The sequence below is a fragment of the Coenobita brevimanus genome, chromosome 85, assembly GCF_032717465.1.
Source record: "Coenobita brevimanus isolate Jiangsu-jjx chromosome 85, ASM3271746v2, whole genome shotgun sequence".
In the NCBI taxonomy this organism is placed as follows: domain Eukaryota; kingdom Metazoa; phylum Arthropoda; class Malacostraca; order Decapoda; family Coenobitidae; genus Coenobita; species Coenobita brevimanus.
Window position 1 is genome coordinate 9,811,109 of NC_137038.1, and position 26,112 is coordinate 9,837,220.

Consider the following 26,112-nt stretch of genomic DNA (forward strand, 5'->3'; position numbering starts at 1 on the left):
GAAGTAGAATGTAAAAAACTGAAGTAGAAATCCAGGTAAGAGTAACAGGGAGGTAGAGTGAAGAAAAATATCACAAGCAGATGGAGGTAGAAAGCAGAGGTGGACAAAGGAAACGCCAATGTACCAAGGAAAAATCAAGGACAAGGGAGGAAAACTGAAAACAAGAGGAAAATAACAAAGTCTAATATTTAAAAACCAAGACATAAGAGAGGTGGACTTGAGGACAAAGTAGGAAAATCAAGGAAGAGGAAATCAAGGAAAAAGGAAGGGAAATAACAGAAAAGGGAAGGGAAATCAAAGAAAAGGGAAGAGAAATAAAGGAAATGGAAAAAGAAATAAAAGAAAAAGGAAGAGAAATCAAGAAATAGGAAAGAGGAATCAAGGAAAAAGGATGGGAAAATCAAGGAAATGACCCGAAACACCAAAGTAAACAGAAACGCATGAAGAAAAATGGAATGGAGGGGAAATCAAGGAAAGGACAAGTAAAATCTGTCAAGAGAATATATACAGTAGATGGGGGAAAAAAAAGTCCAGAAAAATATAAGTTCATATGCTCGTCTCTATGAAGCGAAGTGGATGGAGAAAAATAGTCTGGAAAAATAGCCAGAAAAAATTGCAGTTAAGAAAAATTTATATCAAGAGGTCAAGAGGAGTGGGTGGAAAAAATATATAAAAATGGAAGTCAAGAAATATATATATGAAGAGGAAAAATCAAGTCTTCTTCTACTCACGCTGGTGCCCTTCATCATGGCCTGCCGCTTCTTCTCAGCCTCCTCCAGCCTCTTCCTCTTCTCCTCCTGCTCGCGTTGCTTCCTCTCGGCCTCCTCTCGCAGCTTCCTCTCCTCCTCCGCCCTCTTCTGCTCCGTCAGCTTCTTCTCTTCTTCAGCGCGGAGGATCTGGAGGGGGAGGGAGGAAGTAAAAGACGGTTCTCTCTCCCTCTCTTACTGATCTTCGTGTTTTCATATTCCTTGTGGATATGAGCATATTTATGAATTATGTGTATCCAAGCATTCTTCTGGCACACACACACACATACACACAATTATATACCACATACAGCTTACCTACACCCTCTCTCTCTCTCTCTCTCTCTCACACACACACACACACACACACACACACACACACACACACACACACACAATTATATACCATATACAGCTTACTACACTCTCTCTCTCACCCACCTTCCTCTTGGCCTGTTTGTCCTTCAGTTTCCTCAGTTCATCCTCCTCCTTGGCCCTCTGCTTCCTCCACTCAGCAATGTACTCAGCAAGTTGTTCGTCCAGTTCAGACATCTTCATCTGTTGCCGGTTCTTGAGGAAGTTGGCGCCCTCATCTCCCCTGGGGGTAGATTGGGGTAGATTAGAGTGGATCGTGGTAGATTAGAGTTGACTGGGGTGAACTGGGGAGGATTAGAAGAGACTCGGGTAGACTGGGGTGGGTTAGAGAAGACTGGGTTGCACTGGAGTAGACGTAAGAGTAGAATTGAGTAGATAAAGTGGAATAAACTGGAGCAGACTGGAGTAGACTGGAGTAGATTAGACTCGGGTGTACTGGAGTAGTGCTAGAGTAGACTGGGGTAGAGAAGACTGGGGCAGTAGAATAAGTAGAATGGGGTAGAGTAAATTGGGGCGGGAGTAGAATGAGTAGAGAGAGGTACAGCAGAGTAGATTTGGGTGCACCGGAACAGACTTCGAGTAGGCTGGGGGAAGTAAAGTAGACTGAGATGATCTACAGAAGTACATTTAAAGTTCAGCATATTGTAGTAGTTTTGGGTAAGTACAGGTAGATTAGGAGTAACAGATTAGAGTAGATTACGGTAGATTAATCCTCTCAGGCTCCTATGACTCACTCTCAGTCTGGCGTTAGCTGGAAGAGAATAGCTGAGTTGTCCCTAACTTAGGGCGGTTACGGTAGACTGGATTTAAATACGAGGTAATCAGAAAAGTAGATGATCCATTGTGGCAAATGGAAATGTTGGGTGGGAGAGACACTGGGTAGAACCTGCATTTTTCTCTAACAATTTTAACTACTCAGACTCTGAAGATGGGTTCTGTGTAGCCCACTGAAGCTCTAACCTGTATCTCTAATTGGAAAAGCCCGGAGTGGATTAGGGTACACTTGGGTAGAACAGGAGGGACTGGAAGGAATGTGGCACATTAAGACAGGTTAGGGAATGAGGCTATAGATTTAACTACAATGAAGTATAATGAGGTACTACAGCGGATTAGGGTGCATTAGGGGAGATACTGAATATTTGGGTAAGTAAAATATTATCGTTCTGAGGGAATAGAAAGAAAAAAATCGCAGTGAAAACGTTAAAGAAGTTAAAGTAGGGTAAACTGAGATAAAATTACAATATGATAGATATTTCCTTTACAAATTGATCAGTCTCTGAAACATCAGATATACTAACAGTTCTTACATTAATTTATCGTGAAATATAAAAAAAAAAAATAATTTAAGTCACTTAATATATATATAACATTATCAAAATACAATTGGCCAGCAGCTGTAAAGAAAGCCAAAAGGAAGCATGACTAAATTACTGAAATCCTAAAGCTACTTACTTCTTCTTCCTCCTGTGATGGATGGATGCACGTAGATGGGAGGAAGAGGGAGAGGGAGAGAGAGAAGATTCGATTAGTACACAAGTAATGCTTAATTTTCGCTCATGACTAAATCCTAAGGGGTTTCCACTTTATCAAGAATTGCGAAAAAATAAAAAGCGAAGCATCCTGAAACAATCAACTTTATTTTGCTTTACTAAAATAGGAAAATAAAAAATTCGATAAAAAGGTAAAATCTTGCAAAAGGAACTAATCTGTTTACGTTCGCGGAGTGAGATGGATTCACCTGGATTTTTACTTGATTCCCAACAGGTTCCTTTAATAAAAAAAAAAAATAATAATAATCACAAAATCTGCACATGCATGATTCGTTTTTACAGTCTGGTGGATTAAAAATGGGTATCAATAAGAAAAAAAGATGTTAGCAAAACCTGACTAGTATCAAAAATTAGTTGAATGCAAAAACTTGATCAATCATTAACTTAAAAAAAAAAAAAAAAAAAAACAGCATGAGGAGGTAACAATTTTGAGGAAAACACCACATACTGAGAAAGAATCCAAAATCTAGCGAACGTCTTTGCCAATTACGGCTTCCTAAATAGTAACAATATAAATATAAAAAAAATTGCAATAGCTAACAACGACAACAACAACAACAATAATAATAATAATAACAATAATAATAACAATAAAACCGTAATAGGTGAAACACTGAATAAATTCTGGGTCATTTCTTTGCATCTGGTGTATTCCTTTGAGGGAAAAAATAAAAAATTCCATTACTAGAGGACAGTGCAAAATACAAAGGAAAATTTGGTGCATAAATATGCATACATAATCATACATACGCATAAATATGCACACTATATTCATACTTTCAGTGTTGTGAATAATTTATTTTAGTTAGCACCTCATCAGCATTATTTATTTAATCGTGTCCAGTGTTCTGGTCGGGTTAAATGAGCTTGAACCTATGGAAAAAATTGGTCACCAGTTACTGGTAACTCGACTTTGAACATTATATATTTCAAGGAACAACAGGCCTAAGATTTTAAAACTTCCGATGAAAAACTTCAAATTAAAATGACGGAAATTTTTTTTTTAAGTCAAAATGACTTTTAAAAAAATACAAAATCAAAATCCACACAAGCCGTATTCTTGCTGGCACAGAAGGCTTCGTAACACTTCCTCCTCAGCGATTTATTCTTCATATTACACCTTAATATTTGCTGCACGTTATTAATAAATAAGTAATTTACATCAAAAAACATACATGAGGATATTAAGGTGTTATAGGCTGAATAAGTCCTCGAGGAAAGGGTGTTACCAAACCTACTAAATTTACTCCAACACGAATACGTCTATATTGCCAGAAATTCAAACCGAGACCAGAAAAATCATTCAGTTATTTTCAGTAAGATTATTCAATGAGTATCCTTAGCAAGTAATTTTAAAATCGGATTAATTTATTATAATAAGGTTGGGGGAATTCAATATTAGAAAAAAAAAAAAAATAGCATGCTTGAAAAATATTGAAAAAAAAAAAAAACAGGCTAGGGGTTTAAAAATGCCATCAACAGCGCTGATTGGCTCAGATATCGCATCACGTGACCAATCCACTGAGTGATTGGTCGGGATATCAGGCGAGGCAACCAATCAACAGAGCTGAGGGTAGCTTGCTGTTTACGTACTTCCTGCAAAGAGAAGTGGAGGAGACCGTCTTAATATCTACCTACATTCACACTTAAGGCCGTATTCTAGGCAGCGTAGGAGGCTGTAACACATTTTCTTAGCGATTTATTTTGAGTTACCCCTTTAAACACTCTCTTGTATGTTATCTATATCACTTCAATTTCGATATAGTTTCCATCAATAACACACAAGAGAGTACTGAGATCCTGAGGTGTAAAAAAGCAGAATAAATCGCTAAGGAAAATTTGTTAACGAAATCCCCATCGCCACTCAGAATATGGCCTTCAAATATAATAACGCTATGCAAGACTACAGACTACAAATTCTACGCATCCTAAACACTGCAATGAGAGATGTGACTTGCTCTAGGTTAAGTTCAACTACATCATTAACTACAAAAACATCAGATTTATAGTTATAGGCTGACTGTCTTGATGCCAAAATGCTATGGAGAGTTTGGGAAATTCTTAGTGTTGCATTTCCTTTTTGTTTTCTCAAATTAATAACAGTTTCTTACATCATATTAGTGAATGAAATCTAATATGGAATGATTATGTAGCATACTGTCAAAAGCAAATTAATGCAGAGTGATTACTTTGCATGTTGTAGAGAGCAAATTAATGTTGAATGATAATTTAGCATCATCACTATTTTTTATAGATCTAGTTGCGTTATATTATCAACTGAAAGAAATTTTTAAAACATCCAAATTCTAACGTACTGAAAAAATAAACATCGTAATTCTTGTTTACTGAATGTTCCTTGACAAACCTGCCGATGTTTTTTTTTTTGTTTTTTTGTTTTGTTTTTTAACTTAAGGGAAAAACTAGTTAAAAATTTCCCATTCCCTGTTAAACACTGAAGCTATATGAATGCCGACCATGCAGCCAACGTGTACTCTATGCTAGGCTGTACTTCACTCTATAACATTGTCCTAGAAATCATAGCCAACAAAATAATATGAAGAAAAACACACACAAACACACGACACACGAGAAGACATACCGGTAGCTAAACTAAAAACAATGGAGAGGTAGAGGAAGACAAATAAACATGAAAACAAAATTCTAAGCGGAAAACGTTTGCAACCCATAACGTTTTTCCACAAGACAGTTCTAGAATTACAACAAAAGCGCAATATAACTCTATAAAACGTTACAATAAGCAGGACAGAGGAAAGGGGGGGAGGAAAAGGTCGAACAGGATCAAAAGGAGAGTAAATATATCTAAATCAGAGTTACTAATGACTTAAAAGCTAAATCTAATTGAATATAAAATCTTAAAAATTGGATGCAACTTGTCCTGAAAATAGTTTGGATGAGGGTTTAACATTCCTGTGCAATTTTGAAAAAGGATTAATATGATTTTGTTCCCAGTGATAAAGGATTTGTAAAAGTTAGTTTGTTATGGTGTTTGGTAATGTGTCCTTTTTTCAAATACCGAGTTTCTGAATTAATGGATTTTATTTTTTTTCTATATGATGGTGGCTGAAGATGAAGCACTCAGTTAACCACTTCACCTCGATGGCGTATTTTTCATTTTATTCATCCACCAGACATTATTCAATTTTAGGAAGACCTCTTGTAGTGAAGGGGTTAAAAGAAGGCTGTGTCCAACCCCTCCAGTTTGAAAAAAGCTCCCCTAAGATGAATAAAATCGTCCGTAGATGAAAATGAAAAGTATGTCGTAGAACTGAAGGGGTTAAATAAGAAAGCAAATTTCGAGGTGCAGTTCTTCGCACTAAGAATCATTTGATTTGGGTTACAAATTATTATGAAAAACTTATATTCTACAGTACACTTCCAGCTGAGTACAGATAACGAAGCGGATTTACTTCGAGTATGTATTATTTAAAACCTCAGCAGCATTACTTTTGCCGTGGGGATCGTTAATATATCTTGATAACTGAGAGTTTCCAATTTTAAAATTCTATCTGGGCAAAGACATGAGCCCAGAGAAAGGAAATATAGAGAAAAAGCAACCAATAATTAACGAAAAAATAAAAGTGAAGACAGCAAATTAAAAACACCACTGAAGAGTACTTACAACAGCGATAACGATCATATTGAGAATAAAAAAAAGCAGCGAGAAATTGAGATTCAAGAAAATGGCTGCTGTGACTGAAAACTTACTCCTCATCTTCGGTATCCACCGTCTCTTTCATTTCCTTGCGCGTAATGGTCGTCGTCTCTTCATACTCTCCTTCGCTTGCCCTGTAAAGTGGTCACCGACTGGCCTTTAGCACAGCAACTTATAGAAATATATGAGAAAAAGAACCACACTACACGCCAGGTGATCAGAATACCAACAGAATAACATCCTGCTCGCTGGACGGTCAAAACATTAACAGGGAACCATCCTACTCGCTGGACGGTCAAAACATCAAAACACCATCCTACTCGCTGTCGGTCAAAACATTATCGGTGGTGGAGGGAGTATGGACGAGATTTTACAGTGATGTATGGTTCGTCTGTTCATTTTTCTTCATTTATTTAAAGTTTTGGTTTTTAAGTTCACGATGGCGGCGACGCAGCTGGAAATCTTTTATAGGTTATGGTTTAGTGAATGTGGTGGTGGGAGAGGATTTGGTGTTATAGGAAGCGCCATTACTCCCGTGCCAGGAACCAAATGCACAAAATAACGTACGATAATTTTCCTCTCGTAGCTAAGTATCTGCGGGAAGAACAGTAAACAAGGGATGATATTATACTCTTTCCTCACTATACTAAAAAAAAAAAAAAAAAACTTAGATACGAGAGAGAATACGTCGTAAGTTCTTTGTGAATCTCCGTCTAGGTAAGTATACAGAGCCGTGTTCTTCTGGGCTTTGGAGATTTCGTAGCATATCTTCCTTAGCGATTTTGTTTATTACACTTTAATATCCTCTTGCGTGGATATTAGATGTTAAATAAGTGAAATAAAAATAATCTACGCTTTACCCTCTTAAGCGTTACTAATCCAGGCTAAGTCGGTAGGCCTATCAAGAATGAGGTAAGAGAATACTGAGGCACAATGCACAAATTAAATCGCTAAGAAAGAGGTGCTAGGAAGCCCCGTGCTTCAAGAACATGAAACAGTCACCAATGCTCATCCCAAGACTCACTCACTTCCTCGTTCGTGTGAGTTTGGCAGCACCCACAAAGGAAGACGTGGGTAAAAAAAAAATAAAATAAAAATAAAACAGGCCACGAGTATATTGAAAAATCCGTTAGTCTTTTTATCCCTTCTATGCGATAACAATTCCTCTATTTCATTCTTGTTACTCCTGTGCAATTTAATTCAACTCTGCCAAAAATGCTGTCATTGTGAAGGAGGTTAACTATTGTCTCCACTGTTCCCTTCACTATGAAAGATCAAAGATGGATAACATCATTTAGAGGCAGAGAAGATGAATAGGATGAAGAAAAACAACAACACGAAGAAGGAGGAGGAGGAGGAGGAGGAGGCGAAGGAGATGGAAAGTGAAAGAAAGGAAGAAACCGTCATCGTAGCAAAGGAATTTAAACTATATCTATGTATTCTTCTCTGAACCAATTTTGTAATGCATTGGAGAAGACAATCAACTACACATAACTACAGAGTCTGGTCTGAGCAAATCTAGTGTATGGGGGGTCGGGGAGGGGGAAGGGATGTGGGGGAGGGGAGCAGACCACACAACAATGGATGCAATACACGAAAAATACAACTGGATGCATTACACGAAAAATACAACGTCCTGAAATTGTAAGACACACGAAAAGTAATGACACGAACACAGCATCTGTCCTGGAATGCAACATTAATATCAAAACAGATCACTCACAGAATAACAGGTGAACGATGATATAAGCAAAGGAAAACGGGAGCAGTACAAGGCACGGGACAGCTAAATGAAACTTTGGGATTTCTTTTTTGGGGGAGGGGGGTAACAGGAGGCTTGGTAACACATCTTCCTTAGCGATTTATTTTGCATATTATTGTACACGTTAAATCTCTTATGTTAATCATATCTTTCTGATGTCAACACTATTTGCACCTACAGCACATAAGAGGATATTAGAGGTGTTATATGGAAAATAAATCGTTAAGGAAGAGCTGTTACAGATCTCCAAAGCTACCCAGAATCCGACCCTTAAATTTAGAGACGAAATTCTAGCTGGCTTCAGAAATTTCGTATTACGCTTGTTCTTGTGCGATTTATTTTGCACATTACACCTTAATAATACTTTTGTATGGTACTGATGGAAGCTGTGTGTGTGTGTGTGTGAGAGAGAGAGAGAGAGAGAGAGAGAGAGAGAGAGAGAGAGAGAGAGTGTGTGTGTGTGTGTGTGTGAGAGAGAGAGAGAGAGAGAGAGAGAGAGTGTGTGTGTGTGTGTGTGTGTGTGTGTGTGTGTGTGTGTGTGTGTGTGTGTGAGAGAGAGAGAGAGAGAGAGAGAGAGAGAGAGAGAGAGAGAGAGAGAGAGAGAGTGTGTGTGTGTCTGTGTGTGTGTGAGAGAGAGAGAGAGAGAGTGTGTGTCTGTGTGTGTGTGTGTGAGAGAGAGAGAGAGAGAGTGTGTGTGTGTCTGTGTGTGTGTGTGTCTGTGTGTGTGTGTGTGTGAGAGAGAGAGAGAGAGAGAGAGAGAGAGAGAGAGAGAGAGAGAGAGAGAGAGAGAGAGAGAGAGAGAGTAATTCACAGGGTCGGTCAGGATCACTTGATGGTCGTGATCGTCAGCTTTTACCTTCCCGGAAGGGAGCTGGGAGCTCATATAGTCCGATCTAAGGGCAAGGCTGTGACCTTCACACACACACACACACACACACACACACACACACACACACACACACACACGTCCCCTTGCTCCAGGGGGACAGTAACCACCCACTTCGTCAGTGAAACTTTTCACAACCTGAGCGAGGTGCGAACTCCCGTCTACCAGATGGCAAGCGAGAACGCTACCGCTGAGCCAGCGACCGGTGTGTGTGTGTGTGTGTGTGTGTGTGTGTGTGTGTGTGTGTGTGTGTGTGTGTGTGTGTGTGTGTGTGTGTGTGTGTGTGAGAAGGAAGGAAAATAAATCGCTATGGACTGGCATTACGAAGGCTCCTGCGCCATCAAGAACACCTACCTCTGACCTATAACAACTCTGACCTCTAACTACCACTATTCTGAACTATGCGTCTCGATAATTAGGGAATCAGTGAGTGGTCTGTTACTAAGGGTCTGGGTACTTTGGTCTAATTGGTCTGGAAGTTTTATCCCTTCAGTACGAGGACTTGTGATCTAACGAGTTTACTAGAAACTGTTTCCCATTAGTTGAATAATAATAATAATAAGTAATAATAATAATAATCATTGTAATAATAATGCATCATCGTTCTGAAAGGAGTGTTAATGACCCTCTAACAGTCTGGATCTAAAGGACTGGATCTAACAGTCTAGATCTAATGGGCTGGATCTAACAGTCTGCATCTAATGCGCTGGACCTAACAGTCTGGACCAAATGGGCTGGACCTAACAGTCTGGATCTAATAATGTGGATCTAATAGGCTGGATCTAACAGTGTGGCTCTAACGGGCTGGATCTAACAGTGTGGATCTAACGGGCTGGATCTAATGGTCTACGTTAGCTCTGGTCAGGGCTGGAACAACTGGACTGGTATAAATGGCTATGGACAACTACATGCTTTGAAAGTTAAAGGGTCATATGAACGAATTACAAGTGGTTTGGACAAAACTGAGACAGCTAATGGACAAAATTGGGACAGCTAATGGACAAAATTGGGACAGAAAATGGACAAAATTGGGACAGCTAGTGGACAAAACTGGGACAGCTAGTGGACAAAATTGGGACAGCCAATGGACAAAATTGGGACAACGAGATAATGGTCAAAAGTAAAATATCTAATGGTCTGGCATAGTTAAAGTTATGAAATATCTAATAGTCTGGTATATCTGTCTAAAAATCTAACGGCCATTAACAGCTAAGGGGTACAACTAATCAGGAGCGTCTAAAGGACACAGCTAATGGTCAGGAACACCTGAAAGACATAACTAATGGTCAGGAACATCAAGCTAGCCATCACGAACATCTAAACGTACAGATAATGGTGAGGGACAGCTAAAGTACACAGGAACAGCTAATGGACACAGCTAATGATCAGGAACGGGTTAAGGATACAGTTAATGGTCAGGGACATCTAGCTAGTGATCAGGGACAGCTAAAGGACACAGCTAATGGTGCGGGACAGATAATGGGACAGCTATTAATGGTGACCAAAGGGTTTACTCTCCAGCTCCACCGTGCGGCAACACCAACATCCCATCTTCTTTACTTACTCGGCATCCCTGTAAAGAAAACGGAGATATATCTGAGGTTAACTTGTGTATTTTGTTTTAATATACTTTTGGACATATTTAGCATGCTTCGCGTTGTCTGCAGGGGGTCCGAATATAGAGCTGCACTAGACACTTGCCTGGTGGGACCTTGTGTTAAGGGGACGGCCCAGTCTGCTGGTGTGGGCGCGGGTGTGGCAGTGGGAGTAGGAAATGAGTAAATATAACGTTGAGCCGTCCCCACAACATGAGAAATTGGCTGACAGTGAAATAGGAGCGTTATATATGGACCACCCAGTATATCTGAAGATGTCTGGTGTACGCTCTGAAGTAAATATAACAAACATACTTCACAATGAACATATAATAGCGTATTTTGTGTAATTTACTTTGTACACATACTTCATATACTTTCCCCTGCATATACCTGGAGTTATATTTATTGCATATGTTCTTTGCAAATATTCTTTGTAAATACTTAACCTCAATTTGTAAATATCCAAAGCTACAGTATATCAAGTATGTTTTGTAAATTATATTCTGTACATATTTAGTAAATCCTGCATACTTCCCACTGAGCATTTTCGAAACTAAAATTAATTGTGTGTACCGGTATCCTGTGTAATAAATTTGTGTAGTTCTAAAAAAAAAAAAATCCATAAATCTTTAAATACTATCCATCTAATTTCAATATAAAGGTTAATATCTAGACTTTTTCTTGTTAAATATTATCAAAGTTTACTGTTAAGAATGAAAATATTACGTTACTGATTTTCTTTATCTATTAATGTTTTATCGTGAAAGAAACAGGTTTTCACTTACGAATATGCTGATTCGTCGTCAGACATGATGGCGGTGTGTTAGGTCTGAAAAAAGAGAGAAATATTTTGAGTATTTTGCTGAGAGAGAGAGAGAGAGAGAGAGAGAGAGAGAGAGAGAGAGGTAACTGGAATAAGGGTGTTGTAGCTTCATTAATCTCGGTGTGTGTGAGGTGCAATTTCGAGGCTCAAGTAGATTATACAACCCATTCCCTGAGGCCAAGCAATCATATTTCCAACATAACTTCACATATCACCACTGGATTCTAATATGCACCGTCCGTACTGAATAAATACTAGGGGTTAATATATTCAGATCTGGTAGGATTATATTAGCGGGGCAGTTTTTAGGGCATTTTGGTGAGTCTTGTGAAGGATGAGTTAAGACCATTTTAGCGTCAAGTAACATCCTTAGACTAATCCCTACCCCAGCCTGGATTCGATCTCGCGTCCTTTCGTACAGAAGCCCACTATTCAACCACTTGACTTTTGGTGGGAAGGCGGATACAATTGAACGCATTACACTCTTGGCCCAAAACTGCCATCTCTCCACCTTGAATGCTGGGTTGTAACAGTAAAGTCTAGAATATGATGCTAATCACGAAGAAGTGCTAAGAAGACTATGCAGAACCAAGGTGTTGCATTATTCTGCCACTGAACCACGAGAAGTGAGCTCCAAAGGGACGAAAATCTGGACCAAGTTAAGCTGAAAAGAGTATAGGCAACAGAATGAGATATTTTGACATGGCAGGCTTTGTGAGACTGACTAGGAGTGCATCCATCAAATTTCCCCCTAGACTACGACACGCAACCGTCAGTCAACACCTCCAGGTCCCTATTTCCGTTCTAGACATGAGTGAGAGGATAACTATTGTAAACTGAGAAGGTTTTGTAAAGAGAGTGCGGTAGATGGGGGAGGTGAGTCAGGATGGAATGTTGGATGTTGGCCAAGGTGAAGACAGACAGACAGACAGATAGACAGATCGACAAATAGATAAACAGATAGATGACAGATAGGGAGACAGCAACATACATACATAAATACACACATCTATCTATCTATCTATATACCTAGGCTGCTTCCCCCATGGAAAGGGAGGTAGCCGAGACAGGACGACACACTCCCCATTTACTCATCCATTCAAACACAGTCAATAGCATCTTAGCCCCAAAGGGGAGAACGGACAGATCCTCACCGCACCACACCACACATGGGTCAACTGCGCAGTGCAATCAGTGACATCCGAAGCAGGGCCCGACAGCAGACCTGGTTTACCTCTGCCACATCATAATAGACTCATCCCCTTACTCGCACCTGACCTGACTAGCTAATCAGACCAAATGCACACCTCTCACATCAGATCTAGTTATCTTTTTCACCAATCGCTCATTATCCATTCTCTCCATGTGCCCAAACCATCGCAACACCCTCTGCTCAACTCTACCAGCTATCTCCCGAACAACTCCAGTTCTCCTTCGCACTTCATCATTTCACACTCGATCCATACGCGTCACTCCACACATACTCCTCAGACACCTCATCTCCATTACATTCAAACTTTTCCTCTCTGCTACACCCATATTCCATGTTTCATACACACATACTTACATAAATAAAGGCTCACTATTTGGTTTATCAGTAATGTCCTAACTCATCATCCTTATTAACAGGTATTGTGTGTAATGGTGCTTCTCTCTCTCTCTCTTTCTCTCTCTCTCTCTCTCGCGCTCTCTCTCTCTCTCTCAAGTTACACTGTCAGAATAAAACAATACTACGGCTCTTTAATTTTTCCATAGCACTTCTTCGTGACTAGCACCGTATTCTAGTGTTAATCTCTTCTTACAGCTCACCAGTCAAGATGAAAAGACAGCAGTTTTAGGCCAAGTTAATGTGAACAGAGGATAGTATGATTGAATGACCTACATTCCTTCGTGTGTCAAAGCTTAATCTCACGGCCTGGTTGCCCTTGTGCCAACACACACACACACACACACACACACACACACACACACACACACACACACACACACACACACACACACACACACACATACTTCTAATTCGCAACATTCTCTCTCTATCTATCTATCTCTGTCTATCTATCTATCTATCTATCTACCTATGTATCTCACTCTCTGGCACGCAGCTCACCATCTTACATACAAACACACTAACGACAATCTACCTCAACTATCTATCTATCTATCATTTAGGTAGGCATGTATTTATCTATCTACCTGCCTATCTATCTATCTATCTATTGCAGCAAAGTCAATGAAATGAGGCTAAAATTATCCCTCCACGTTTCTCGTCCATTCTCCAAAAAGAAATATTACTAGCAAGATTTTTATTTGGAGGAAGGGGTAGGAAGAAGCCAGCAGAATTTTCTTTTACAGTATCTCATTTATCCTAGAAAGAGAAATATCAGTTATGTGAGAAAGACCTTTTTTAAGGAAGGAAAAGGAAATAAAATCGCAGAATATCCTTTGCCTTCTTTGTGCAAATATAAATAAATAAATAAATAATTTCTCTCTCGCTACCAAGACCTTTTTCTTCTTGCCTAATTGTTTCCACGACCTAATTCAGCCCTTCACTCCATTATATCCTCACCTGAACCCAGCTAAAACAGTGGTACGGCATAGGACGCGTGCCTGAGAGAACGCGAGGCCGACCAAGGACTTCACCACTAACCCCTTCAATCCCATGCCGCATCTTCTGCCTGATCCTTGCTCCCACCAGACGATTTTTACCCATTTTTTATTCGGCCGTATTAATGAAGAGGTTAAAGTCAGAGCCATCCCCGCCAGACCGATGACCGAGGGAGTAAAATGGTCTTAAAACGGTCTACAATAATTTTCAGGTAGACTCAAGGCTGTCATAAAACCATCCCCGCTTATACCTCCACATCAGCCCTGAATGAGACAGACCTAGAGTGTATCCAGTATTGATGGGTAGGTCCTGTGATAAATTGTTTTGACCACACACACACACACACACACACACACACACACATCTAATCAGGGTACCCGCCCTACTAAATAAATCACAACTAGAAATTGTTTAGGTCATAACAGCTATTCAACAGCCATGTATTTTGAACGCGTGCGAGAAAACAATTTAAATAAAGCAAACATAAACTTTCCTCGCATAGTCTTTAGGAAAACACATTCTTATTTTGTGTTTGAATTCCTGAAAGCAAATCATTAACTACTTCATTACGTAGTTCATATCCTCACTACTTCCCAAAAATTTCATTCAGTTTAGGAGGCTTTTCTAACTGGAAGGTCTTATATAATAGCTTTCGACACCCCCTTCACTACTAGAGGTTCTTCTTTAGTTGAGTAAAATTGTCCCCGAGAAGCCAGAATAAAGTAAGAATACAGGTCTCCGAAGTGAATGAGATTAAGGCATAATTAACAAACTGATATAATTAGTACGCTTTCCAGTACATGCCATGATATTAACCAACAATAAAATTATGGAAGTCTGTTCTTATATATTTATTTTTATTAACTCTATAAACAAAGTATTGATTTAAAAATAATATCTAATTTGCACTGTATGCTTTCCAGATCAAGTCCTTATTAACTCCCTTCACCACGATGACGTCTATGGTATAAATTCTTGTTACCTTCAGACGATTTTATTCAGCTCGGGGGATTATTTTCGAAGTGTATGAGATAAATATAGCCATCGTTCATCCCTTCACTACTACGATTCTCTAATAAGCTTAATAAGATCTTCTGGTAGTAGCAAGAATAATAAGCTTGACGTCCTTAGGCTGAGGGGGTCCAATCAGCGTTCTAAATGTACAAGATCATGTCATAAGATATTTTAACTAACAACCTAACCGTTTAAGAACATGTCATTTAGAAATATTGGTTGTAAACAAAATAAAAGGAAGGATGTAGATCGAAGTTTCTAATAGCATGTCTTTGGGTGTTTTAACCTGCGATCCAACGATTTAATTATCTGTGAGAATGTCATTTAAATATATCAGCCAACACCTTAACTTTCTAAGATTATGTCGTTAAGATTTCTCGACTGTAAAAAGGGGAGGGGGGGGGCGAAGGAGAAAGGATGTGAGTGTCTAGAGATATTTCAACTTGCAATCTAACTATCCGTCTAACTATTTGTCTACTAGCATGTCATGTAAATTTCTCGCCAACACTCTAACTTTCTAAGATTATGTCGTTAAGATTTCCCGGTTGTAATCAAAATAGGAGGAAGGACGTGGGCTAGACCAATGAGCGGTGCCGGCTGGAGTCTGTAGCCAACCCGCCCCAGCTGCGCGGCGCCAAGAATAGCCTGCGCAGGTTGGGTTTCTGGCCGGCCCCTGCGCATGCGTCGTGCCCACCGCCGCCCTGAGCCATATATAGATAGCCTGGCGAGGTGGAGTGGAAGGGGGGGGGGGGATCTGGTATCGGATTTGGCAAGGCTCTGACATATATTTCGATTGTTCCGGCGTGCTTGGGGATTCTGGATCAACTGCAATGGAGGACGTTGCATTAAAAACTGCATGGAGTATCAGGGGAATTTTTATTAAGTTTCCCTAATAAGTCCATCTAAAGCTTTGACATACATTATATTTTGACTTCCAACGTGGTTTGAATTTTTGAACAACAATCATGGAGTATCATGCATTCAAAGCTGCAAGGAATGTTATCATAAAATCGGTCGAAAGGGGGAGATGTTTTGATATCTAATTTAGCAATGTTTTGATATATATTTCGACAGTTTCATCCTGCTTTGGGAATCTTTGCCAGTAGTAATGAAACATTTTGGATTCGAAACAGTGTGGAGTACTAGGATAAAGCTTACATACATTGGACAAGTGGAAAGTGTTCTGTGTTTGGACTGGGCAAGTTCTAGCATACATATCGTTTAGGAATGAAGACTCGATAACAATAGATATCCTTTCTATTCGAAGCTCCATAGATCATCAGCATAAAATCATTTCAGTTACCTAATAAGTCCACCTCCATAAACGCTATGACATACTTTGAACAACCCTGAGTGATTTGGAATTCTGCATCAAAAGCAAGAAAACATTTTGCATTGTAAATTGCTTAAAATATCACTAAAACCTAGAGTACATATTTCAATACATACGAGCATAGCCACTTGAAGGGGTAGGTGGGGGAGAGATTTGGTATCATATTTGGCAAGGCTCCCATATATATTTATATTATTCCGACGTGCTGTGCAATTCAGAATCAATCGCAAATGAAATACTCGACTGCATCTCCTATTGCATTCGAATCCGCACGAAGAATCAACATAAAAAATCAGACCACAAGCTTCTTTTTCCCAATAAGTCTATGTTGATACAGCCTTACGCTGCCAACGATGCACTTCTGGCACGCAGAAAATTATTAGTGCTAAAGAATTTGATGTTTACAAATATCAGTTCATTGCCCACAGCCTTCCAGTTCCCTATCCAGTGAAAAATGTAATTAAAATTTTAACCCTGCCTCATGCAGAGATACTGGAAAATATGCACCAGGGAAATGGCATGCAGTTAAAGTTTATGAATTTCATGATACTGAATATAACTGTCAGCAAAATAACAGAGGACATAATAGGTGTTATACAGGATAAGCCCTCACAAATCTTCACTACCCTGAGCTACCAAACCTACCCTACGAACCACAAGGCAACCCCTGACTGTTTCTTGTATCACAGGTGGCTTTAGGGAGACTGAAATTTGCTTCGGTGAACATGACACAAATTTAACAGAAAAACTTACTTTGAACAAAATACTCTGACCTGGAAACTCGAATACATTAATTTGAAAGATATAGAAACAAGCATGTAATTTCCAAATTTTAGATAGTACACGGTAATACATTTTAACTTTGTTGATTAACAAATACAGTTCCGAGATCATTAACACAGAAACTGAATTAACAGTGATCGATCCGTCAAGTGCCAAGTAAAAATGTCCAACAGGTATGAAAACACATTTAATATGAATATAGAGGGTTTCATTTGTTTAGTCTGTTAGTGAATATGGATAAATACATTTGTATGGTGAGGTAGGGTAAGACTATATATATATATATATATATATATATATATATATATATATATATATATATATATATATATATATATATATATAAACCCTCTTCAAGGTAGGTATTCACTTGGATATCTCATTATGGTTACAGCATGACGATTTTATACAACTAGGAGAAATCTTAAACCCTGTAAAGCATTATATGAGAATCACTGACAATTTATGGCTCCTTTAATTAGAGACGGTAGCGTTCATGCTCAGAATTTTGAATGAATGCCTAAAAGATTAGTATATACCTCTCATCCCTCCATCCCATGTGTTACCGGCATGAGGGTCAGGGAGGCGGGTGTGACTAACAGGACTCGCCACAAAACATAACAGTAAAGCTGATACATCATACATACATCATCCAATCCTGTGTTGCCCCATGAGGAGCGTAGGAGCCCGGGGCTAGGCAAGTTGGTCCTGACATTTAAGATGAGAGTGACCAGCCTCACTCATCCCTGAGTGCCATTACGTGAGCAATAAACCCCAACCATCCCTTGGATATAAACCTCCACCGGCTCAATCCGATTGGAGCACAATAATTACCCACTAAACCACCAGGCGCCGAAATTTGGTTATATGGTTACCACCATGCGTAGTAAATGGTTTCCTGGTGTTCAGGAAGCCAATTGGCTTGTCACTCAGTGCAGAGTCACCCACAGGCAGAAGGAAGAGGAAAGAATGAAGGAAAGAAGAATATGAAAGAAAGAAGGACATAAGAGGAAGGAAGAAAGAGAGGAAATGGCAGCCACCCGAGAGCAGCACTACACTGAGTGAGTGGATGGTGAGCGCCCCCACCTACCACAATAAAAGCTGATACCTCATACAAAATCCTACATTTGGGGAAGGTGAAGGAAACCTCGTCTGTCACTGGCAAAGCCATCTATATGTTAGTGGACTTTGATAATGTACTGAGCGTTATTTTAGGCAAGGAATTTTCTTTCAGTAAGTACAATCAAACAAATACCACTACACAAACTCGCGCACGCGCACGCAAGCACACACACACGCACACGCACACACACACACACACACACACACACACACACACACACACACACACACACAAGCACGCTTCCCCTACTTCAGCTGTTTCACATCACTACACCACACATGGACGATGGGAAGGTGCTGGCTTCTCCATGAGGTGCTTGAAGCATCTTGGTTAAGGTGTCTTCAAAGCCGTTTGTTATTGTATTATTTTCTGTTAGTGGATGTGATCCATGAATTGCATTAACCTTCAGCGTTCTCTCTCACAGTTAGATCATCGCACTTCAACGAAACCGACTTTCACACCTCCTCCTCTCAATCTCCCACTCCTAAAGCCACGCACTTCCTTCCTCCGCTGAAGCCAAACTCCCTCTCCTGCGAGCCTCTCTCTCACACACTGCAGCTCAAATGAACAATGGCAGTTCTCTCTCGGAATGGTGTTTTAGGACAGGCAAAGCAGCTATACCCCAGTCTTCAGCTGCATAAAACCCGAGAGTAGGGAGTGACCGGTGGCGCAGTATTTAGCACATCCAGCTTGCAACTTAAAGAACGAGATCAGTTAGATTATTTGACACAGTTTGCATCTCCCATGTCCCCATTCACCCAGCAGTACATCTGGGGACCTGGATGAATATCGCCTGTTGTGGGTCGTCTTCTAAGATAAGAACTCAGCAAAAATGGTTTATCTGCCTTAAATGAGCCTCTTGCAGTCATGAATCTAAACCCACTTGTTCTTGCATTGCACAAAGCAGCAACAGTACCTCCAGGCTCAACCCCCTGCAGCAGCGTCAGGCGTCTTGGCTTTGCACAAAACCCGAGAGTGGCTCAACAACAAACAAACTTACACTTTTCAACGGCAGAGAGGGAGCGCGAGCAGGAGAGTTCGGCCAACCTGCTGTCACACTGAGGGCCCACAAGCCTCTGCTCTTCTACCACACCTCCGGACCACCGAAATAAAACGGTAGAAAATAGCACACGGCTCCTCCTTCTGCCCCTCCCTCTACGACCCTCCGTCTCCAACCCCTCCCCCTCCGACCCTTGCCCATTTCCTTCTCATCCCCTTCTCCCTCTCATTTTCTTTCCCTTTCCACCCCTTCCTCTGCGCCCACATCTCTCTCTCTCTCTCTCTCTGTCCCTCCCTTTTCCACTCCCTCTGTTTCTGTCCCTCTCCCACTCTCCCCCCCTCTGCCCTTTCCCTCCATCTCTGTCGCTCTTTCCCTATCATTCTCTTCCCTCCCTCCCTCCCCCATCCCCCTCCTCTCCGTCCTTCCCTCCTTCTCTCCACCCCATCCCTCCTTCCCTCTCTCCATCCCCCTCCCTCCCTCCCCCCGAGGAGTGCTGCCCCCGCCAACCACGTCCCAGGCTTCGTCTCACGTTCGAAATTGCTAAAATGGGAGAGCTGCTGGAGGAGGCCAGGGCTGGTGGTGGTGGTGGTGGTGGAGGGAAGGGTTGGTGGTGGTGGAGGAGGGAAGGGTAGGTGGTAATGATGGTGGTGGTGGTGGTGAAGGCCAGGGTTGGTGGTGGTGGTGGTAATGGTCATGAAGGGAAGGGCTGGTGGTGGCGGTGGTGGTGGTGGTGTGAAGAGAAAGGCTGGTGGTGGTGGTGGTGGTGGTAGTGAAGGGAAGGGGTTGTGGTGGTCATGAAGGGAAGGCGTGGTGGTGGTGGTGGTCGTGAAGGGAAGGGCTGGTGGTGGTGGTGGTGGTGGTGGTGGTGGTCGTGAAGGGAAGGGCTGGTGGTGGTGGTGGTGGTGGTCGTCGTCGTGAAGGGAAGGGCTAGAGGTGGTGGTGGTGGTGGTGGTGGTGGAAGAGGGAAGTGTTGGTGGTAATGGTGATGGTGGTAGAGGAGGGAAGTGTTGGTGGTAATGGTGGTGGTGGTAGAGGAGGGAAGTGTTGGTGGTAATGGTGATGGTGGTAGAGGAGGGAAGTGTTGGTGGTAATGGTGGTGGTGGTAGAGGAGGGAAGTGTTGGTGGTAATGGTGATGGTGGTAGAGGAGGGAAGTGTTGGTGGTAATGGTGGTGGTGGTGGTCGTGAAAGGAAGAGCTGGTGTTGGCGGTGGTGGTCGTGGTCGTGAAGGGAAAGACTGATGGTGGTAGTGGAGGGCAGGATTGATGGTGTTAGTCGTGGAGGAGGAAAAGGTTGGTGGCGGTGGTGAAGAAGACCAGGGCTAGTGGAGGTGGTGGTGGTGGTGGGGAAAGGATAAAGTTGGTGGCAATGGTGGTGGAAGTAGTGGTGGTGGTGGTGAAGGGAAGCGTTGGTGGTGCTGATGCAGGACAGGGCTTGTGGTGGTGGTGGCGGTGGTCGTAGTGGTCGTGAAGGGAAGAGTTGGTGGTGATGGTGGATGCCGGGACTGGTGATGGTATTGGTGGTGGTGGAGGAGACCAGAGTTGGTGGTGGTGGTGATGGTAGTGGAGGAGGAGGGCACGGCTGATGGTTGTGAGGGGATAGAATAGGGCAGGGCTGGTGGTGGAGAAGGGCTGGCAGTGGTGGCGAAGGGTAGGGATGGTGGTGGAGATGCGGCTACTCCACCCATCCAGTGGAACCATCCATCCATCCACCCGTCCACCCATGCTAGGAATGACTTAAGTTGACCCATCCATAAATTTTACACTCCATCCATTAATCTGTTACATTCAGTCCATCCATCCACTCTAATATTCAACCCATCCATCCACTCATACATCCAATCGATCCATCCACTCAAATTCAGTCCATCCACCCAGTATTCAATCCTTCCATCCTCAGCTAGAGAAATTTATAATAAGCCTCATTCAATTGGCTGGGAATTTATTTTGAAGCTCATTCTACTAGCTAGCCACCTAAACCATCCATTGTTACGACCAAATCCCTTTTTTTCGTAACATCTACTCTCATCCACTAAATTCACCCATTTTCCATCCTTTTAATCTACCTAACATCTACTCTCATCCACCACATTCACCCACTTTCACATCCAAACCATCCCTGCTATCCATCCATCAGTTATCCACTTCCTCATCCACCCACACGATCCACTGTTTCATCCACCCAGTCATGCTTTCCCTTAATCTCAGTCTACCCAATGAGTTTACAAGATCCTTCAAAAGCTGGAAAAAAAAAAAGTCCGGATGATGATGATGATGATGAAAAGAATGTGTGATGGTATACTTTTTTTATTCTAACTTGGCCTACAATTACCATCTCCCCATGTTGAATCCTTAGTTGTAACAATAGCTTAGCACTTTAATACGATGCTAGTCACGAAGAAGCGCTGTGGAAAGAAGATATAAACTGCAAAAGGACAAAAAAATGTGGACCAAGTTGGAAGGACTATGATCAGCCGTAAGTATAATCATCATGCACGGGATTTTAGAAGTTTATCTATCTATCTGTTGCCAGACACCTTAATTCAGTATGGGGTGGCCACAGACAAATCGCCTCCACATCGCCCTGTTCTCTGCCATCTGGCTGCCCTCCTTTCAACTCACACACCCCTCTCTCGTATATCTTTCCACTCCATTCCCCCATCTCATCCTTGGTCTCCCCTCCTCGTCTCCCCCTCCACTTCACTCACATACACTCTTCTGGTCAGTCTCTCATACTCCATCCTCTCCACATGGCCACAAGAAAAAATACCAGTTAAGCTAATATGTCAGAGGAAGTAGGCATCTTACCCAAATTCAGTGAGCTAGCAAGAATGTAGCTGGTTCACGGACTAGTTCACCGCAGCCATCATTACATCATCGCGTCAACATAGCCAGAGAAGGACTTAATAAAACTCTGAATTCCGTTCCTCCACACACACACACACACACACACACACACACACACACACACACACACACACACACACACACACACACACACACATGCCACGCGTTCCACCACAGCTAACACCGCTCACTATACCCCAACTACACTCAGCCACGACTCAAGTAATGCCTTTCAAAATAGGATTCACCACAGCTAACAACTCTAATTATAGGATTCACCACAGCTAACAATTCTGATTATAGGATTCGCCACAGCAAAAAACTCTGAATATAAGATTCACCACAGCTAACCACGCTGACTATAGGATTCACCACAGCCAAGAGCTCTGATAAAAACTTGATTCACCACAGCTAACAATTCTAATGATCTATTTCAATCCACCTCTCCTACCAAAACAGCCACTCCACATCGTCACTATCGTCTTCCACCATCACAACATCCACCTACCCCGATAATAGGGTATCCACTTCCACGTTCTTCCACACACACACACACACACACACTCACACACACGCATTCTTCAACAGGCACCAGGTCTCCATATATTTCCTACCACAGCTAACACCTTTCCCTAAGACTTTCATTTTAACCACACTACAGCACTATCAACCACACTATAGCACTATCAACCACACTACAGCTATATCAACCACACTACAGCTATATTAACCACACTACAGCACTATCAACCACACTACAGCTATATCAACCACACTACAGCTATATTAACCACACTACAGCACTATCAACCACACTACAGCTATATCAACCACACTACAGCTATATTAACCACACTACAGCACTATCAACCACACTACAGCTATATCAACCACACTACAGCTATATTAACCACACTACAGCACTATCAACCACACTATAGCACTATCAACCACACTACAGCTATATTAACCACACTACAGCACTATCAACCACACTACAGCTATATCAACCACTTTACAGCTATATTAACCACACTACAGCACTATTAGCCACATACAGCTATATCAACCACACTACAGCACTATTAACCACACTAAAGCTGTATCAACCACACTACAGCACTATTAACCACACTACCCCCACACCACAGTAGATACACTATACCTTCTCTTATTATAGCTTTCACCATATTCACGAGCCACACCACAGCTAAAACATTTAAACGTGGCTTTCACTAATCGTCTCTTTTCATCATAGCTTTCATCTGTCAGTTCTTTCTACCTTCGGACCACAGCTAACTACTCACACATCCCAACTTCCTATCACTCCACAGATATGCTTTCTGTACAGCCACAGCTAAAACGACAGTCACAGCTAAAACAACAATCCTAGCTAAACAAACCACAGCTAAAACGACAGTTACATCTAAATCAATAACCGCCGCTATAACAACCACAGCAAAAATAACCAAAGCTAAAACAACCACAGTTAAATCAATAACCAAAGCTAAAATAACCACAGCTGAAACAACCACACCTTAAAAACCCACAGCTAAAACAACCACGGCTGAAACAACAACTAAACAAACACAGCTGAAAAAAAACTAGAAAACTACCATACTCATTCTCAACAGTGTATCACAATCACTGCAACAACCAACATTCCGTCAACCAACATTCCAACAAACAACATTCATCACCCAACATTCTAACAACCAACATTCCAACAACATTTCAACTCCCAACATTCCAATAACCAACATTCCAACAACATTTTAACTACCAACATTCCAACAACCAACACTTCAACTACCAACATTCCAACAACCAACATTCCAACAACATTTTAACTACCAACATTCCAACAACCAACATTTCAACTACCAACATTCCAACAACAAACATTCCGTCACCCAACATTCCAACAACCAACATTCCAACATCCATACACCACCACCACCACCACCACCACCACACTCTGGGTTTAAAACAGATCTTGTAAATGCCAAATCTACCACACACCTACCACCACACTACCACAATACACCACCACAGCTACCACACTACCCCCACACCAACCACACTATCACCACAAATACCATACTACCACCACAATTACCACACTATCACCCCAACTACCACACTACGACCACGGCATACCACAGCTACCACACCACAACCAAAACTACTACACTGCCACCACCAGAGCTAGCACACTATCAACCACAACTACCACAATTACCACCACACCTACCACAACTACTACCACCACATCCACCACAACTACCTCCTCCACACCACATCCTAGACATTCTCTTCCCCATCCCTACTGCCCTCCTCCTCCCCTCTCCCCCCCTCTCGCTCCCCTTCCTCCCAAGGTCTTCTTAAGCCTAGCCTGTTCGTACCTAGATGTAAAATAGGAACCTGAAGTGTACATCTGACGGTTGCATGTGGTGGCTTGGGTGAGAATTGGGTCATAATACTGACTGTCGCCCTTAATGACCTCCTTAATGACCTCTCTCTCTCTCTCTCTCTCTCTTTCTCTCCAACTGACCGCCTCCCCCTCCCCCATCCTCTTCCCATCCCAAACCCTCTTCCTTTCACCATATCCATCCCACATTCCAACCCCCTCCTTCCCCTTCGTCCCCACTAACATCTTCATCCCCCCTCTCTCCATCTCTTTCCAATGCCCTCACCTCCCCCTTCACCCTTACCCCCCTCTCTCTCTCCATCTTCTCCCCTCCCCTCCTCTCTTATCTCATTCTCCTCACCCTTCCTCCCCCAACTCTCACTCTCTGTTCTCTACCCTCTCCTTACTCTCTCTCACGCACCCCACTCTTTCCTCATCACCCTCTCCCTTTCTCTTCACTCATTCCCTTTCCTTACTCTTTCTCATCCTCCCCATTATCTCCTCCCTTTCCCACTTCCTCTTCCCTCTCATTCTCCCCACTTTCTCCTCATCCATTTTCCCTTTTTCTCCTCACCCCCTCCCTTCCCCATCCCCTCTCCTTCTCCCTTGTCTCCCTTACACCTTTCATCACTCTCTTTCTCTCCACTCTCTCCTCATTCACTCTTCCCGATCCTCCTCACCCCCCTCCCCGTTCTCATATCCCTCTCCCCCTCCCCCTCCTCCGCCACACCTCACCGCACCTCTACCACACCTCATTACCCACCTACCTACTTACTTCTTATTATTATCTTTCTTTTTTTATACACTTGTACCGACACTTTTTTTTCCCCTCTCTCTTAACTTCAAAAACTCCTTCGCCAACGTCTCCCTTCTCTTCCTTTTAGAAATTTCTATTGGTGAGTTTTAACCCCCTTTTTTTTTTCTCTCTCTCTCTCTCTCTCTCTCTATCTATCTGAGGGAAGTTTCTCCAAATATCCTAGTCCTCAGTAGTACTTACCTCCTTATCTCTCATTCTCTTATTCCCTGCTTTCTTCTCTCTCTCTCTCTCTCAACCTATATCTATCTATCTATCTACACATCTTTCCATCCATCCATCTATCTATCTCCAAACGCTTTTATTTTGCATGGGGGAGCCTGAACAGACACGGGTACTTCCAGCCCTCATTAACCCTACAGCAACCAGGGGGGCAATGAAAGTTGAAAAAATAGATTAATAAATAGATAAATAGACGGATAGATTAGACGGCTAAGTTTATACAGACTGGAGGTAGAGGTGAGGTGGAGGTGAAAGTGGAGGTGGTGGAGGAGACGGAAGTGGAGGTGCTGGGAGGTAGAAGAGGAAGGAATGGAAATGTAGGTGCAGAAGTGGTGATGGTGGAGGTGGAGATGGAGGTGCAGAAGTAGAGGTGAAGGGAGGTGGAGGTAGAGACAGAGGTGAAGGGGGAGGTGGGGATGGGGGAGGAGATGGTGATAGTGAAAATGGAAGTGGAGATGGAGGTGGAGACGAAAGTGGAGGTGGCGGTAGGGTGGGGGTGGAGGTGGAAGTGGTGGTGGTGATTGGGCTGCATATGATAGCTACATGCG

General features: G+C 42.0%; 1 protein-coding gene across 2 annotated transcripts in view; it reads right to left on the minus strand.

The window, feature by feature from the left end:
• The window catches only part of up (Troponin T, skeletal muscle), a 42,562-nt gene extending 23,168 nt beyond the window's left edge, over nucleotides 1–19,394 (minus strand). For both annotated transcript variants that reach the window (XM_080280622.1, XM_080280621.1), the window contains exons 1-4: nucleotides 19,275–19,394; nucleotides 11,376–11,419; nucleotides 1,188–1,344; nucleotides 732–896 (exon numbers count right to left, since the gene is read on the minus strand). In XM_080280622.1, coding sequence (XP_080136748.1) covers nucleotides 732–896; nucleotides 1,188–1,344; nucleotides 11,376–11,401 — 348 coding nt within the window. In that variant the 5' untranslated portion in view covers nucleotides 11,402–11,419; nucleotides 19,275–19,394. The remainder of the gene's footprint in view (nucleotides 1–731; nucleotides 897–1,187; nucleotides 1,345–11,375; nucleotides 11,420–19,274) is intronic.
• Nucleotides 19,395–26,112: the final 6,718 nt, after the last annotated feature.